General features: G+C 39.6%; 1 protein-coding gene across 3 annotated transcripts in view; it reads left to right on the top strand.

The window, feature by feature from the left end:
• The window catches only part of CNKSR3 (CNKSR family member 3), a 90,652-nt gene that overhangs the window by 52,589 nt on the left and 22,559 nt on the right, over window positions 1-15,504 (top strand). For all 3 annotated transcript variants that reach the window (XM_063098485.1, XM_063098487.1, XM_063098486.1), the window contains exons 2-4: window positions 5,126-5,289; window positions 11,440-11,642; window positions 12,121-12,208. In XM_063098485.1, the coding sequence (XP_062954555.1) occupies window positions 5,126-5,289; window positions 11,440-11,642; window positions 12,121-12,208 (455 nt within the window). The remainder of the gene's footprint in view (window positions 1-5,125; window positions 5,290-11,439; window positions 11,643-12,120; window positions 12,209-15,504) is intronic.

The raw sequence follows: 15,504 nt of genomic DNA, 5'->3' as shown, positions 1-15,504 counted from the left end.
AAAGGGCGGCTGCATGGTACTTTCCACTGAAGTCATGATGGACTCTGCTTTCTGGGGCCTACTGAATGATGATTTTAGCCTTGTACAGAAATAAAAAGAGAATATCCCTAGATTTTTTTACATTGGGACATTTACTCTGACTTCTTAATCTTCATGTACATAATCCTTTCCACATTTGGGGGAGATTAATTAATAAAAATCCATTCTTCGTACAAGGCAAGTATCTTGTCAGAGACTGGCACTGAGAGGTTCGGGGTTTAATTTTGTTTATATTTCTCTTTATGTGGAAATGACCTCCTTTAATCTTCAAACATCAAAACTCACAGCAAATACCTGTAACTGATGTCACAATCATGTTTCTTTATCTTTAGTTAGTGTTAGTTACTGACTTGCATCAGAAAATAAAGCAGCTTGCATTGGAAAATAAAAGCACTTTCGTGCATTGGTATGACATTAATATTTACCTGGAGTTCTCTTTCTTTATGCGTTCATTTGTTTATTTCACAAATATTAATTAAGCACCAGTAAAGATCTACTCTTCCCCAGTGGAATAAGCAATGAACAAAATGAATTCTCTGCTGTCACAGTGCTTCAGTTCTGATATAAATCATAAAACATTTTTAGGTGAAACCAGTGATTATTGCAGGCTTCCAAATTTGGGAACACTTTCCAGGGGAGGTCATAACATGGGCTGTTGAGATGTTGATTTATCTCCATTAAACTCTGTTCTAGAGAGGGCCACTAAGCATTTGGTAGTTTCTGTGTCTCTCTAGCAACCTTTATTCTGAACACTTAGAAAATGAAGGACGTGGATAAATCACATATTTTAAAAAATTTAACAAAATTTATAGAGTATTTTCTATGTGCTCTATAGTGCTTTAAGCTCTTTTAAAATACTAACATTTAGTTTTCATTACAATTCTACATATTGGGAAGTATCAGTCTCCCTGCTTTACAAATGAGGCAACGAGTGACTCGCCCTGGGTTACCCAGTTGGGAAGAAGGGGTCTCGGGCACCCGACCACTGCCCCGCTGCCTTCTACATCTGGGGTGAGAGATCCGTTTTTTTCCTTCTTGCATTTAGCATTTCTTTTAAATTTAGGTTTATTTACAGACAGCTTCAGTGACAGTGGAGGAGGTCTGGGCCCTCCCGTTCTATGGGCGCCTCTCCTTTTCAGTCACGATTCTTTCACAATGAGTTATGTGTTTCATTTAATTTGTGTGGAATTTGTTTAATCTAATTTTACTTAATTTTGTGTTTCTCTCGTTCCTGCTAGACTTTCTGTCAGTTCCTTGAAGCAGGAAACTGGCAAATAGGTACATTTGACAAATAAGTAAAAGATGCGGATTATTGCAAATTCTAAAACTATTAGATCAGTTTACTTGAAATGAAGGATTTCCTCCTCCTTTGTGGGACTGTGTAATAGTTTAATTTAGCCTTTTATAAGTGTTTAATTGTATTCTAAACAATAGGATAACTGGACAATAGGTCATAATGTATTGGAAAAATAAACCTCTGGGGGCAATGCTATTTAAAATCTAGCATATTCAATGTATGTGTACCTAGAGGGGAAAGTGTCTAAGCCACAATAGATTCTGTTTTTTATATAGGTAGCCACATGATGTTTCTACCCGATAGTTCTCCGGCATCTCAGGGAACTTTTGATTATTTGAGGTTACATTGCGTGTAGTACCTCAGGGCCCTCAAGGAAATTCTGGCCCATTTCTCAGGGACCTGTTCTTCAGTTCTCACTTTCTGATCATTTGCAAACTGCACCTGATTTAGAACCTTCCTCAGACCTCCTATCTCAACCTTCTTTTTGTGCCCTAAAATATTTCCTTAATGCTCTAAAGCTACTTCTGAGATCCTATTTCTTCAGTGAATTTTTTAGTTAATTAAAAGAGAAATCTGGCTTCATCTTTATTTTTCCTTATCATACAGGAATGAAGTTTAACGAACATCCATTGTACATGATATTTTTTTTACTTTAATTTTAATGGACTAAAATTTATTCCACACGTGAAAACTAATGTGAGTCTCTCAGTTTTATGCTTGTATTTTGAGCAACGAATGAGCTTGCTTAGCTCAGTAAACATCAATTTCAATTCCACTGGTCACGGGGCCTTGTTTACTTTAAGAAAAAGTTCATCACATGTGGATGAATATGAAATAAAATGTTATTAGGTTTGCACTGGTTTGCTCGGGTTGCATTAACAGAGTACCATAGACTGGGGGGCTGAAACAACAGAAATTAATTTTATCGCAGTTCTGGAGGCTGGAAGTCTGGAATCAAGGCGTGGGCAGGGCTGGCTTCTTCGGAGCCTCTTTTGCTGGTTTGTACATGGGCGTCTTTCCCCTGTGTTTTTGCGTGGACTTCTCTCTGTGCATGTCTGTGTCTTAATCTCCTCTTCTTATAAGGACCTCAGTCATATGGATTGAGCCCCCACCAATGATGTCATTTTAACATAAGCACCTCTTTAAAGACTCTCTCCAAATACATTCTGAGGTACTAGGGGTTGGGACTTCAACATATGAGTGTGGAGAGGGGACACAATTCAGGCACAACAGGATTTAAATATGTACCATAATTGTTCTAAACTTTTATGACAAATTGAAACAAAAATTCTTTTTAAAGCTTCAAAGTAGGCCAGCGAAGACAACGTCTTGAAGGAGGGGAGTGTGGAGGGTCTGGTTGTGATCTGGCTTAGAACTGGCTAAGTGATTTAGGGTAAAATTTATAGTAATTCATTTTTCAAATGTCTGCACTTTCCCAGCTTTTTACATTCAGTGAGATCTGAAGAATCTTTTAAGTACCTCTAAGATTCTGTGATTCTATTTTAATAACTGTTTTGTAATTAGACCTCACTGCTGATTTAGGTAAATGCCTGGAGAAGAATTTTTATAATCCTGTGTTATAATCCTGTTTTGCCAAGGAAAATGCAAAACAGCGAGGCTGTGTCCAACAGACCTTGATTTGAATTTGAGTTCTTTACTTCTGTATCAAGCAGGAGGAAATGGCTGTACAAATCCTTCTCTTGGCATCTTACCAGGTATGTGATTGTGAATGGGTTACACATCCTCCATCTTACCAGCTACGTGACTGTGGACAGGTTATGTATCCTCCATAAACCTTACTTTCTTTACCCGTAAAGTGGGAACAGAGTAGTTAGGAGGCTCTCCTCCAGTCTTGTCCCTGTCACTGTTGCCTGCTGCAGGTAGATACTGCCCCTCTGCAGACAGCTGACTCTGGGTGACCTGGTGCTGTGACAGCCTTTGCAGTCCAGGTGTGGCACTGGTCTCCACCCGCTGCCTGCCTCTCATGCCATGGAGGCCTCTTGCAGCTCGAGGTTGAGTGGAGCTGGGTTTGTATCAATGTCTCCAAACCCACCTGCTGTGGGATAGAGCCCTTCTGCTAGACACATGTCACTTCAGGGAGCATGGGCTGGTTCCAAGTGGTTACCATAAAATTAATTTTTTCTTACTTCCTATTCCTATATTTGCTGGTCCCAAATGGTTATCAGAAAACTCCTTTTCCTATATCTTATTACCAGGAGGCAAATGGTGAAAGTTTGTGGGACAGAGATGTAGTTTAGCCTCACACATCAGATTTCAAGATCCATGGGCTGCAGTATTGCCAAAAGTAAGTGCTGGACCTTGTGTCTACTTTCCAGCCTAGAGAAGTACCCACATTTCACAGCTTTTGTGAGGGTTAAATGCAATAAGTGTGTGTGTGTGTGTGTGTGTGTGTGTGTGTGTGTGTGTGTGTGTGTGTGTGTGTGTGTGTGTGTGTGTGTGTGTGTGTGTGTTGGGGTGGGGGACAGCACCATGCTTTCCACATGCTTCATTCTAGTTAAATTGGGTGTTTATCTTTTGTGTTGGGATTGAATTTATGTAAATCTAGTCTTTAAAACCCTAACGTGACTTTTTTTGTTTTTTTGATGGCTGGCTGGTACAGGGATCTGAACCCCTTGACCTTGGTGTTACAACACTGTGGTCTAACCAATGCAGCTAACTAAGGTGACTTTTAGCTCTAGGCTTGAATAGATCAATTGATTCAGGGTAAAATTTTGTTCTGGTAAAACCATTAAAACAAGTTGACCAGAGAGTTCTCTGTACAGGAATAAAGATTCCCAAGTTCAGTTTGGCTTACCCACTTTAGTCATTGTATAAGAGCATTAAAATATGACATTCTTGGCTGTAGTATTTGACTTGACCTGGAATAATTCCCATAAGTTAATCCATTTAACATTGCTTTTCTCTGGTACCACTGCTGATACTTCCTCTTTTAGACTCTGTATTCATCAGAACTTTTTCAGTTGCAAGGGACAGAAACTGAACACAAACAAGCTTAAGCTAAAAAGAGAATTCATTTAAATTTAAGTGAGAAATTCTAGGGGTAGAAGTATGTTTAAGCAGCGTTAGATCCAAGGGCATATAAGATATTATCGGAACATTTTCTCTCTCTCTCAATTGGATTTATTCTTGGCAAACAGATCAGAAAAATGACTGCCAGTATTGGCAAGGTTGTATCCTATGACTTCCAGTTGGAAAGGAAGAGCTTCTCTCTGCTGGTGTTATATATCAAATATCAGGGAAGATTTGATTGGTTCTGCTTGAGTCACACAGCCATCCTTTGCACCCATGACTGGCTGGTGTATAGAGTATTGTGGCCACCCTGGCCGTGTGCCACCACTGTGGCAAAAGCATCTTGATTAGCAAGCCCACTGGGATTACATGGGACGGGAGAGGGATGGTGTCCCAAAGGAAGGGTTGCTTAGCAAACAGATGACATGTGTCTGGTACACATAACTAGCATTTCACATCAGCAGAGGTTTAGTGTTTATTCCTTTAGTTTACAGGGAATGGAAAGACAACTATTATAAAATTGTGCCAGATCCATCTGAGAATTTTGAGCTCCCCATTTAAAAAACCCGTTTGCAATGAGAAGAGGTCATGCAAAAGCTGCCCATCAGGTGGAATATACATTATATAGTTGGTCAAATAGTGGCAGCGTAATTGATGGTTGCTGAGGTTGATTTCAATGTGGGTAATGTAAGTGAGGTTGATTGAAACGTGGGGATAAAGGAACAAAATGACAATGATTGACTTTTGTTCTTTTGGTAGGGTTGGATGACTGCCTGCAGCAGTATGTCCACAAGTTTGAACGGGAGAAGATAAATGGAGAGCAGCTGCTGCAGATTTCCCATCAGGATCTTGAGGAGCTTGGGGTCACGCGGATCGGACACCAGGAGCTTGTGTTGGAGGCTGTTGACCTTCTCTGTGCACTGGTTAGTTCAGGAAAAGGTGGTCTGTACCGTGATGGTGTTCTTCAGAACCTCATTCTCTTAAATCCTCATTGTTTGTGATTTAACGTATCATCATTTTCTTAACGATCCATTGAAGCAAAGCACGAGTTAAAGATAACATAAGAAGGGAAGAAAATAAATCATCTTCTACATTAGGGGTTGGTAAACTACGGCCTTCAAGTTAAATCTGGCCCACTATTTTTGTAAATAAAGTTTTATTGGAGCCCAGCTGTACCCATTCATTTATGGGTGTCTCTGGCTGCTTTCGTGTTACAGTGACAGAGTTGAGTAGTTGTAACAGGGGCCATCTGGTCCCCTGAAGCTCAAAATATTTACTATTTTGCCCTTTACAGAAAAAGGTAGCCTGTTACAGAAAATGTCTGTATTAGTCTTATTTTCTTATCTTTTATAAAGAATAGAAAGATGAAGTTAGTCCTGAATGAAAATGTCATCTTCGTAATTAAAATGAGAAATGGGTTCTGGTTTTCATGTCTGTTTTTCTTACTATAAAAAGCATTTGAATTTCATAGATATTTGTGATATTTCAATAATCACAAATTGTGAAATTTATGATATTTCAGATTTTAGTGCTTGAAATAATCTATGAAATGGTAGCTAGATGGGAAAAAGATGTGAACTTCATTACATTTTGCAGATGATTGAGCTTTGGCTGTAATGTGAGTGAAATCCTGCTGGGTCCTGATACTTGCATTACACCTGCGGCTGCATGGGGAGCTCCTTCAGGTGTGTGCTAACAACACCTGTAAGGGCATTTTGTGTGTAAACTTGTCGGCATGGGTGGGATTCAAGTCTGCCTGTCATGGTGCTGTGCTAAGCATGCAGTTTACTTAACTGCCAGGACTTGGACCAACTCTACAGCATTCAAGCTGGGTTAGTAATGCTCTGAACCCGAGCCAGGGGCATATACAATTACATCACTGAGAATGGTGGGAAAGAATGCGCTCGCGATTCTTTTGCCATTGCTGGTCTGCGTTCCGTTGATTATATAACACTTGCTGCATTGTGCGTATTCTTCTTCTTAAAATGGACAGAGACTTGTCTTCTGCTCTGAGATGCGCTGCTCTTGTTTAGGAAAGTACTGGGGAAATTATTTGTGGTTGATAAATGAGCTGCCACAAGGGAGATGCTTTGGCCAAGTGGTCTGAGCACTGGCCCGGGAGGCAGGATTTTTGCATTCTAATCCTGGCTCTGTGACATGCTACTCCCTCTGTGACCTCTGGGGAAACGCTGGCATCTGTTTTCTCCATCTGTACAGTAACACTCACCTTAGATGTGGCCGTGTGCTAATGTGTAAGTGGTTTGCACTGCTGAGAAGATGATGTCTGAGCATCCTGTTTATTATTAAAACTGGAGGTTTCTCATATTGTCAAATATGTTTGAGTTTCCTCCTGTACTCTCTGGGAACATGGCTTTTTGGTCTTTTCTGCTAAATGTTCTGCAGATTTGAATTGTTTCTTTCACTTTGCAGTAATACTTTTTGGACAGGTAAATTACTTCGAAATCCACAGTGTGGGAAATGAAGAGGCATGTTGCACAAATCAAGCGGTATGAGACACAGAACGGCTGCCTCTGGCATTCTCTGTGCTTTTTCCTCTTCCTTATGTCTTAAAATATTAGACAAAAAATGAACAAAGCTGGACAAATGCCAGAACCTAAAGCTGTGTTTTATCTCCTACAATTTCCTTCTAATTTCCTTTGCAGACCAAGCTTTGACCTCAGATTCATTCTGGGCCTGTTCTGTGCAACAGAGCGCCTCTGACTGCATTGAACAGGGGGCTTGTGGGGGAGGCACTTGAGGGGTCACAAATGAATGTGCCTTTTCTGGGCTGGGGAGGGTTTTAGTAGTTTTACTAAAATATCTTTAGCCTTGATATAATTTCCTTTTAAAAATTCTTATTATATTTCATATTCTAATAATACTATTTAATCCACTTAGACCATATAGATCTTCAGATATATAAAATGGTGATAACTTTTTGCTTTCAACAATCCATCCCCTGAGCAGTTAGTTAGTGTGTAATTGCAGTTGGCCCTCGTGTTATAAAAGAGGTTTTTATGTAAACTGAGTTTAGTGGATGTTGATTTTGTGATAGACAGGAAATGAATAGAATTAGAAGAAAGGACAGGGGCGGGGGAGGAAAAAACAAAACCACTGGAAAGTTTCGGAGCAAAAAGAAGGGCAGACAGAATGGATAGGGACCTAACAAGTGGAGTGCTATTGGTTCAGATTCCAAAACTGGTGAGCAGTGGCTCACAGATAGCTGGTCATGGTTAGAGAGCTAGGAGAGGAATCGCCTTGTGTGAACATTGACCTTGGCTGGCAGGAGCAGCTTAGGAGAGTGACCTGTATTATGAGGTGGAACCAGGACCACTTCCCAAAACTAAGTTAGAATCTGGACCCAATTTTTCTTCCTCTGTCTATGGCAGAGGAGCAGCTGAGACAGACTCTAGAGCTGCTCTTTCCAGTAGGATAGCTATTAGCCACATGTGACTATGAGTATTTAAATGAAAATTAGTTAAAATGCAATAAATTTCAGTCCTCAGTTGCACCAGCTACATTTCAAGTGCTCAGTAGCTACATGTGGCTAGTGACTACCATATTGGTCAACACAGATAAAGAAAATTTTCATCATTGTAGAAAGTTCTGTTGGACAGCATTGATCAAGAGGGTGTGGTTGAGAGTAACAAAATCTAACTGTAACTGATGTTCGTTGCCAAATCAGTGAGGCCCTAGTTTCCTGAGGACTGAGACAGGGACAGCTATGTTTTTTAAGGCTGAAGTAGGCTGAGAAGTGAACCAAGTTAGAATTAATTCATGTGTTAAGTGATGCTACCTAAAATTGTGGTCAAGTGAAATACCTGTAATGAATTTATCTGCCCACAGTGCTTAGGCACACTGGTGTACCCCTGAGATTATTTATTGCTCATCATTTACCCATGGCAAATCAATAAAAATGTTACCTTTTTTATGAGAAGAAATCATGCAGGAAGAGTCATCTTTGCTAGTAGTTTGTATTTGACTTGATCGTGCTTATGAGCGTATTAAATGCCTTAAGGAAAACTGTGAAGTGTATTTCTTAGGTTGCCACTTAATTGACCCAAGTTAATAATATGGCTTTGATTGTGTGTCTCTGGCACCTATTAATCCCTTGTGTCAGATCATAGTACAGGAGGAATGGGCAAGAAGGTAGAAGTTGGGTAAGGTTGTCCTTAGCTAAAATCTGTATAATCTTAAGGCACCAGAAGAGTGAGAATCTGGCCTCTTTCCTTTTCTCCCATCTACTGTGTGGCTTCCCCAGCCAGATCAGGAAAGGATCCCTAAACGTTGACTCTTAATAAAGGAAATCTCAGTAGAAGGGTTTTAGTATGTGTATAGATTTTCAGAGACTCCCTTCATTTGTTATGTAGTTTATATCTTCTTGATGCCTTATCTTAAAGCAGTTTCTGAAGGAGACTGATTTTAGGAAAAAGACTCATGAAAACAATCAAATTTGGTCTGAGGAATTATTCACTTTCTATCTTTCATTGTGGGGCACTTAAGTCAAAAATCCTTTCCTGATTATGTTTCTACAGTAGAGGTTCTTTTGAACTAATATAATCAGTTTCTTGTTCTCTCCTTATTGTGGAATGGGGTCAAAGAGGAAAGAACTTTCCTTCCTTTTTAAAATTATATTCTATTTTAGCTGTATCTGTCCATCTTTCCAGTTCCATTATTTGTTTTGGAAAATAAAGAATCAGAACAGAGTGAGCGGAAAATGAAGAGAGCCAGTCATGATCAGCCACCCTCCCCCTTTATTTCAATATTAAAAGTTGTAGGATTGTAGAAGATTGAGGTTTAAAGTTTCTTGCAAGAGTAAAATGCATGTAATCCGCTTTGAGTTCAAGAAGTTAATGTTGTGTATAGTAATAAAAGTTCTGAGTAATTTATGGTGACACTGACTATTGAAAGCCGACTTTCCTTTTAGTTCAAAACTCTTGGTTTAAGTTGGCAGGCTGAGTAATTGACTGAATGAGCGGAGTTCAGTCATAATCACAAGTCCCTCAAAACAAGCTGTGTCATGTGGGCTCTTTGTCCCCTCAATTGTGACTCTGATTCTTTGAATTTAAAAAGCCGTGTTGAAAATCCATCTTTTTATTTTGTCTTCTCTGTTGAAAGGCAATATCATATTTTAGTCGCTAGGATATAAAAGAAAAAAAAAGAATAAATATGAGATTTAGAAAGAACATGACTGTTAATACAGAACACTCATTATATTTTGAAATTTAGTTTCTTTTTTAAAGCTCATAAAAGACCATTTTCAGTTAATTTGTACTGCACTCCTTTCAAGATTTAGTTAGAACTAAAGTTTTTAAAATTATTTTTTATTTTACTGAGAAGCAACATAATTTACACTTCAAATAAAACCTATTTAAAGTTAGAATTGTTTTCATTAAAACTTCTGTTGTTAACAACTTACCATTGTTCAGCTTGCCCACTCCCCAAAAGTTTTAACAAACCTCCGAGTATATCGATGCTTTCTGTACCCTGATTTTCAAACATGGCTTGCCCCTCTCTGGCCCAGGTGGCTCAAATGGCTGAAGCCAGATGAAAGATGCTCCTAATATTTCAAAAGTGATGGAGCAGGACAGGATAGAATTTGGGGGAGTTAAGCAGCTTGTTGGTTTGTGCTGCATCCAAGATCAATGGCCAGTTTTCCTTATTCTTGTATAACATGCATTCTGTTTTGTCTTATCACTTGGCCCTTTCTTCAGCAGGGTGTGTGGAAGGGGGGATTTACAGCAGAGTGATCAAAAGCTTGTGCGCTAGATGCAGATTGCCCTGATTAGAATCCCAGCCTTACTCCTGATTAGCTGTATAACCTTGGAGAGTTTATTTACAGTTTCCGTGCCTCAGTTTTCTCACCTGTAATAAAGAGATAATAACATTTCCACCCTCATGGACTGTTTCCCTGAGATAATACATGTCAAACACTTGGCCCAGTTCCTGGCAAAGACTTAGTGTTCAATAATGTTAGCCATTATATTATCCCCAGTTTTCAAATGGCACCAGATTCTTGCTTTGGGATGCTATTGAGACAGTATAATATACCCCTTCACTTTTTGTTAAAATGATTAAATGATGTTAAAACATCAATTTAGGACATGTATGTGCAATTGAATTCAGAAATTCATATTCCATCTCCAAAGTCATTTCAGATTTATGTGTTGTTTCCTGAGATTGGTTATTTATCTGAAAAAAAGATTGTAGGTAGTATTGTCACATGAAATTGATTTTTTAAAAGCTCCCAAGTAAGTTGAACATTGTTCAAAAAGAGCACAGGTTAGAAGCTCGAGAGAGGGGAATTACATTGCAGGTGGGCTGACGTTTAGTTAGTGCTGCACTGTTTTATGTGAATCTCATCTGATGGAAATTCATCCATTCAATGAGTATATTATTATCTGCTGTTCTGGAAAGACAGCAGTGAGCAGTACACACAGAGCTCTGCTCCTGCAGACGTGTATCCCAGCAGAGGAGGACAGTGACACACACGGGGATTCAGATGGGGGCTCAAGTGGGTGAGATGCTAGAGAGTGACTTGCAGGGGTGACTCTGCTCCCAGGGGATGCATGGAAATGTCAGGAGGCATTTTTGGTTGTCACATCTGGGGAGAGGGTGTTACTACCTTCTAATGGGTAGAGGCCTGGGTACTGCTAAATATCATGCAATGCACCCCCACACCCACAGCTAAGACTTATCTGGCTCGCAATGACAGTAGGGCTGAGGTCGAGAAACCCTGCTGTAGATTAAATGATCAGGGAAGCCTTGTAGTGGAGGGGATATTTGGGCCAGGACCTAAGTGATGAGAGTTAGATGTTCATGCCAAGATTTGTGGGAAGAGCATTTTTGGAAGAGGAACTAGCAAGTTCCTGAGGCAGGAGCTGGCTGTGGGAGGAGCAGAGAGAGAAGCCTGGTGTGGCTGCAGTGGGTGGGGTGGGCCGTGGGTAGATCATGCAGGGTTTTGTGGTTGTGGTAGGAGTTTTTCACGTTACTTAGTGGGCTTTTGAATTACTACAAAAGTTAGGACATTGTTGATTGTTTTGAATTTTTCCCTTTGATTTTGTTTTCCACAGAATTATGGCCTTGAAACCGATAATATGAAGAACTTGATTCTGAAACTGCGAGCATCTTCCCACAATTTACATAATTACATAAGTAGCCGGCGGAAAAGTCCAGCTTATGATGGGAACTCCTCCCGCAAGCCCCCCAACGAGTTCCTGACCTCTGTGGTGGAGCTGATCGGTGCTGCGAAGGCCTTGTTAGCTTGGCTGGACCGGTAAGTTGCGGATGTGCCTTTTACTGTCCTGTAAAAGTAGGGTCTGAGATGCATAGAAGCCTCTACTTTGTTCTAGGAAAATGAATCATTATCTTTTTCATGTCCTTTTCACTGGAACTCAAGGATAGATTTTAGGGTTCCTTTGGAAGTCACTTAAAAGGCTAATAGCAGGAACAAATTAACCACAGTTTACAGAAGAGTGAAACTGTGCTATTAAGCATTAATGATTTGGTTGGTATGAAGACTGTTAGTTGACTTCTGAATGGATGTAAACTCTCTTGGCTCATTTTTGATGTGTTTTTATTTAGCATTGTCTCTTTCCTATTTAGATTTCTGTTTTAAGTGTTACTTGAGAGGAAACAGTTATGTAACAAATAATTTAAACTAGCCTGTTGTGTAGCTATGCTTGTCAACATACAGTGTGGGATTCCTCTAACCCTCTTTTTTTTTTTTTAAGAGGATTTTTGTTACTTTGTAGGGCTCCATTTACAGGGATCACTGATTTCTCAGTAACAAAGAACAAGATCATTCAGCTTTGCTTGGACCTGACCACTACAGTCCAGAAGGTCAGTAGCACGTCATTATCACTTTGGAAAGTTTTTTTCTCCTTTTCCCTTTTCCTCTTCTTCAAAGGATTTCCATGCAGGTATCCGCCCCCCCGCCCCTTGCTTTTTAAAATTACAACTGGAGAGAGATGAAAGGCTTTGAATTAGATTCATTGTACAGATAGATGATTTCTGTGCAAAATGGCCAGTGGCCTTTGAATCAAAGATTTCTTTTGTTTTAACAGTCCTGCGCTTCCTCTAAAAAGTCAGAACACTTAATTTTTTTAATATAAATTCTGGGGTAACTAAATTTCACTCGAATCTGTATTCTGAGTACTTTACTGTATCTGCTTCTGAATTTTCTTTTCATTTTACTTGTGGTTGCTGGACGATGCAGGTTACAATGCAGTAACAACCACAACACCTCAGCAGTTTATTCCTTGATTATTTATATTTAGGTTGGTCAGCTGGGGACTCTGCTGCTCTTCTGCTCACTTCAGGATGGGGGCTAACAGGACAACCAGCATCTCATGCTGCTTGTCCCTGTAGCAGAGAGACAGAACCTTGGAGATTCCCACACTGACAGATATTCTGGTTTGGAAGGGACACATGTCAATTTCACTCACGGCTGGTTGGCAAGACTTAGGTATCTTAGTAAGGGCTCAGGAAGTCTTATATCAGTCCATCTGTAACTTTTCTAGCTTCTGTGATCCTAACTTTAAAAAAAAATGTCTTATTAGACCATCAGTTCTTAAGACCACCTTCTGTCATATTATTTGGCATATAACAGACACTTGTGAAATGTTTTGAATTGAAATGAGGCTATAAAATGTAAGGAAGGATGTGTGTGTGTGTGTGTGTGTGAGTGTGTGTATTTTTTTTTTACATGTCCCATTTGGTTCTAAAATCCCGTGATTTCATGTTTGTTTTCACTGCTGATTTGGCAGAAATAAAGCACATCCTTCCCTCAGTCCTGACCATGTCATAACAGATGCAATTATGAAAAGCTGTGTGCTGTTTGTCTCTGGAACATGAGGAGCGAAGTCTGGCATGGCATGTGACAGTTGTTTGAGGTCCAGTCCTGGGCAGCCATTGAACTTAAAACACATGTATTTTTGAGGCCATGTTCTTAGAAAGGCGCTCAGAGCAACTAAAGTGGTACTGTGTCTTTGCTGTTTTTATGATGCATAAGGTAATTTTGACAAAAAGAGTCTGATACCACTTGTGATACATTGTTCATATAGCCAAGGAGTCCTGGCACTTGTGGCAAAAGGCATTTCCCATATACCTGGAGCATTCTTTTTCTTCTGTTTCCTTCTTCCCATGATATTCTGCCTCTTATTTTGATTTTTAGCAGAGTTTACTTATGATCACTTAAGTGAAAGTGTAAGAGTTAAACATTGTAATAGCAAATGGGAAAGTTTTGCTCATAGGTGCACTTTTGTTTTATTGTAAAGGGTCCTAGACTGGGTGAGCAATTCAGGCTTCCCCTGCTGTCATGTAGAGAGTGGACAGAAAGGGATGAAATTGAAGGCAGAGGTAGTCACATTTGTTTTCACAGATTGAATCCACTTTGCCTGAACAGGTTGATGTTGGCTTTGTAGGTATTTGGATGGTTCCTTTAACAAATATTTATATAGTACTTTTTGTCTGCAGCTGTTCTAGGCACTGGGAATACCATCGTGAATAAGCAGATAAAAAGTCCCTGACCACATGGAGCTTACAAGTCTCTGGGGGAAAGAGAAAATGGAAAGATAAATAAGCAAAATTGTGTGTATACATATGCATACATAGGGGTGTGTGTGTGTGTGTGTGTGTAGCTTTAAAGTTAGAGAAGTGCTACAGAGGGAAGGAACTCAGCAAGGACTGAGAGTGGAACACAGTTTGAGCTTTGTGGCTGGAGTGAGCCTCACTGTGAAGGCGACATTTGAGTAAGTTGATCGGTATAACGCTGTGTTTGTCTTCATGGGAGGGGCTTATTGTGTTATCTCAAGTGCTACTTTTCCTTGTAATGGTAGAGGTGTTGATAATTATGAGCTGGTGGTAAAGGAAGTCTGCCCGTAGGAGGTACAGATCCTGAGCTGATCCCATCAGAAGGGTGCCCAGTGAGCACCTTCAGCATATTCTCTACAGAGAGACAGCCATGTGTTCAGATCCCGCCTCTGCTATTAATTAGCCCTGGGACCTTGGGAGAGTCACTCACAACTTATCAGCCTCAATTTTTTCATCTGTAAAATAGGAATACTAATATTTATTTTAGTGGATGATTTGGTGGGATTTCTACCAGTTATTATTAAGTAAGAAAAAAGGCAAAAAAATTTATGATATGAGGACAAAGGGCGACCAAAAAATATTTAACATGCATGCATATATGTATTTGTAATATACATACATCCACAAACCTATATACCAAGGAATATGTGAATACAGTGGGCAGTTTGGAAGAAAGGTCGTGTTTACCCTGGCAGAGAGAGAGGGTGGGAGGGAACACAGGAGCTAAGCAAAAAAAGAAAGACGGAAGAAAAAATTTTATTTATGAAAATCATGTAAGAGGGCACTTCACAAAGTTCATGGAAGGCTGTGTATCGTCTTTTGATTCTGTTTTTTCATGAACTTTTTGAAGTACCCTCGTATATGACCACATTTATATATTTGTCTATAAATAGTTATAAAAGAAGTGTAAAATATTTTAAAAATACCTACTTCAAAGATTGTTGTGAAGATAAAGTGAGATATAACGTATTATAAACACAGTGCTTACTTACAAATACTAGCCTATTGTAGGAAATATAAAAATCTTAGCTTGTGCTGGTTTTCTGGAGCCAACTTGGTAATTTAAGGAGAGGAGATAAATATGTTGCTCTTATTTTCTGGCATTTTTTTGGTTTATTAAATTTGAACAATTTTTGGGAATTAAGACTGAGAATATCATTTTCTGAACATAGATGGAAAAAGATGTTTAGCTCCTGATGAGCATGTGTTTTCTGTAGTAATCGGAGAGCACAGGTACTTTGGCATATGCTGATATGTGCATGCGTGCACACACACAAACTAAAAATAGCAGACTTGGTGAGGAGTTGAATGTCGCTTTCAATGTGTGGTATGATGGTAGCAACGTGACCGAATGAGCGAGGGGACTTCACAGTCTCCTACAAGTGGGGTGCATAGAACAGTTTTCTCTAAACTTCTTGGCAGAAGATCTGTCGACTCTTTGGGAAGAAACCTGTCTTTTCCATTCATTCTTTTTAACTGGGGAATTGAAGGAATAAAAGTCATGTTTCTTTCTTTCCAGTAACAAGAGACATGTTCTTGAGCCT

Source organism: Cynocephalus volans, chromosome 5, assembly GCF_027409185.1.
Source record: "Cynocephalus volans isolate mCynVol1 chromosome 5, mCynVol1.pri, whole genome shotgun sequence".
Lineage (NCBI taxonomy): Eukaryota > Metazoa > Chordata > Mammalia > Dermoptera > Cynocephalidae > Cynocephalus > Cynocephalus volans.
Note: the sequence above shows the minus strand (reverse complement) of the source record. Positions and strands in the feature narration are given on the sequence as shown.